Source organism: Poecilia reticulata, unplaced genomic scaffold, assembly GCF_000633615.1.
Source record: "Poecilia reticulata strain Guanapo unplaced genomic scaffold, Guppy_female_1.0+MT scaffold_2298, whole genome shotgun sequence".
In the NCBI taxonomy this organism is placed as follows: Eukaryota; Metazoa; Chordata; class Actinopteri; order Cyprinodontiformes; family Poeciliidae; genus Poecilia; species Poecilia reticulata.
In genome coordinates, this window is record NW_007617027.1 from 1 (window position 1) to 1,417 (window position 1,417).

Consider the following 1,417-nt stretch of genomic DNA (forward strand, 5'->3'; position numbering starts at 1 on the left):
CTTAGCCCCGCCCACCGCTATAGGCTCACCCACCGTCTTAGCTCCGCCCACCGCTGTAGCCTCATCCACCGCTGTAGCTCCGCCCACCGCTGTAGCCTCACCCACCGTCTTAGCCCCGCCCACCGCTGTAGCCTCACCCACCGCCCACCGCTGTAGCCCCGAGTTTTCATTTAGACTCTGTTGGACAGCACGGACTTTAAACTTTATAAAAGTGGTGTTTTTATAATGGTTTTGTGGTTATTTACTTCAAAATAAAGCCAGAAATATGATCGATCATTTCCGCCTTATTTTGTGGGGTCTAAATGTACCACATTTCGTAACAACCAATGAAAATGTGTTGACGGTCTGTTGCTAGGTAGAACGGAGACACGCGGAGAGAGACGGGGGGAGGGGAGGATTTGGATACGGCAAGAGACTAGGGTGCAGCGATGCTGTGGATTTTACTGAGTGTTTCGATGGGTTCTTTAGACTCTAAGTGTGTTAGTTAGAGTTCGTGGTTAGTAGTGGTTTAGCTAGCTATCGCTACATGGCTTCATAGCGAGCTCTGACGCACAGAGAAGAGAGACTGGAATGGCCATTTAGACCTCGACTGCCAAGGGTTAAAGATGCGGAATCAGCCAGAAACTGCAATCGATGCATCCCTACTTTAAACCCAGCCCAGCCCAGACCGGGCCCATCCGGTCCGGTTCAGAGCCGGCAGCGCCCCCCTCAGAGGAACTCACCACCAGGTTTCCGATAACCATGACCAGCATGAAGACGAGGATGCAGAGCGGCTGCCCCGCCACCTCCATGCAGTCCCACATGGTCTCGATCCACTCGCCGCACAGAACCCGGAACACGATGAGGAAGGAGTGGAAGAAGTCCTTCATGTGCCAGCGGGGGAGGACGCAGTCCTTGGAGATCTTACACACACACTCCTGCAGGGACACAGCAGAGGTCAGACACGGCGCCGGCGCCCGGCCCGGCCACCGGGGGGCGACGGCGGCGGCCCACCTGGTAGTTCTTCCCGAACAGCTGCATCCCCACCACGGCGAAGATGAAGACGATGATGGCGAGGACCAGCGTCAGGTTGCCCAGGGCGCCCATGGAGTTCCCGATGATCTTGATGAGCGTGTTGAGGGTCGGCCAGGAGCGGGCCAGCTTAAAAACACGCAGCTGGGGCAGAACAGGGGACAGGGGTCAGAGGTCAACAGTCGGCAACAACAGGAAGGAAAACCTTTAATTTAGGATTCAATCAACTCTGACTGACTGGACCAGATGCAGATCATTTAGATCTCAGTTTCACATCAAGCAGCTTCAAAAGCAGGAAGTGGACCACAGCGCAGGGCATTCTGGGTAAATCCAACCAAAGCTAACATGCTAGCCTAGCGCTAGCAGCAGAAATGGCTCCTGGTCTTTAGCCTAAAGAGAAATCCTC

At 54.6% G+C, this 1,417-nt stretch overlaps 1 protein-coding gene across 1 annotated transcript; it reads right to left on the reverse strand.

The window, feature by feature from the left end:
- Positions 1–33: 33 nt before the first annotated feature.
- LOC103461562 (sodium channel protein type 4 subunit alpha B-like) lies at positions 34–1,155 on the reverse strand (the record flags this gene model as incomplete). The annotated part of the gene is made up of 3 exons (XM_008403835.1): positions 34–177; positions 723–917; positions 994–1,155. Coding segments are annotated over 3 exons (501 nt in total), but the record flags the coding sequence as incomplete, so codon positions are not given.
- Positions 1,156–1,417: the final 262 nt, after the last annotated feature.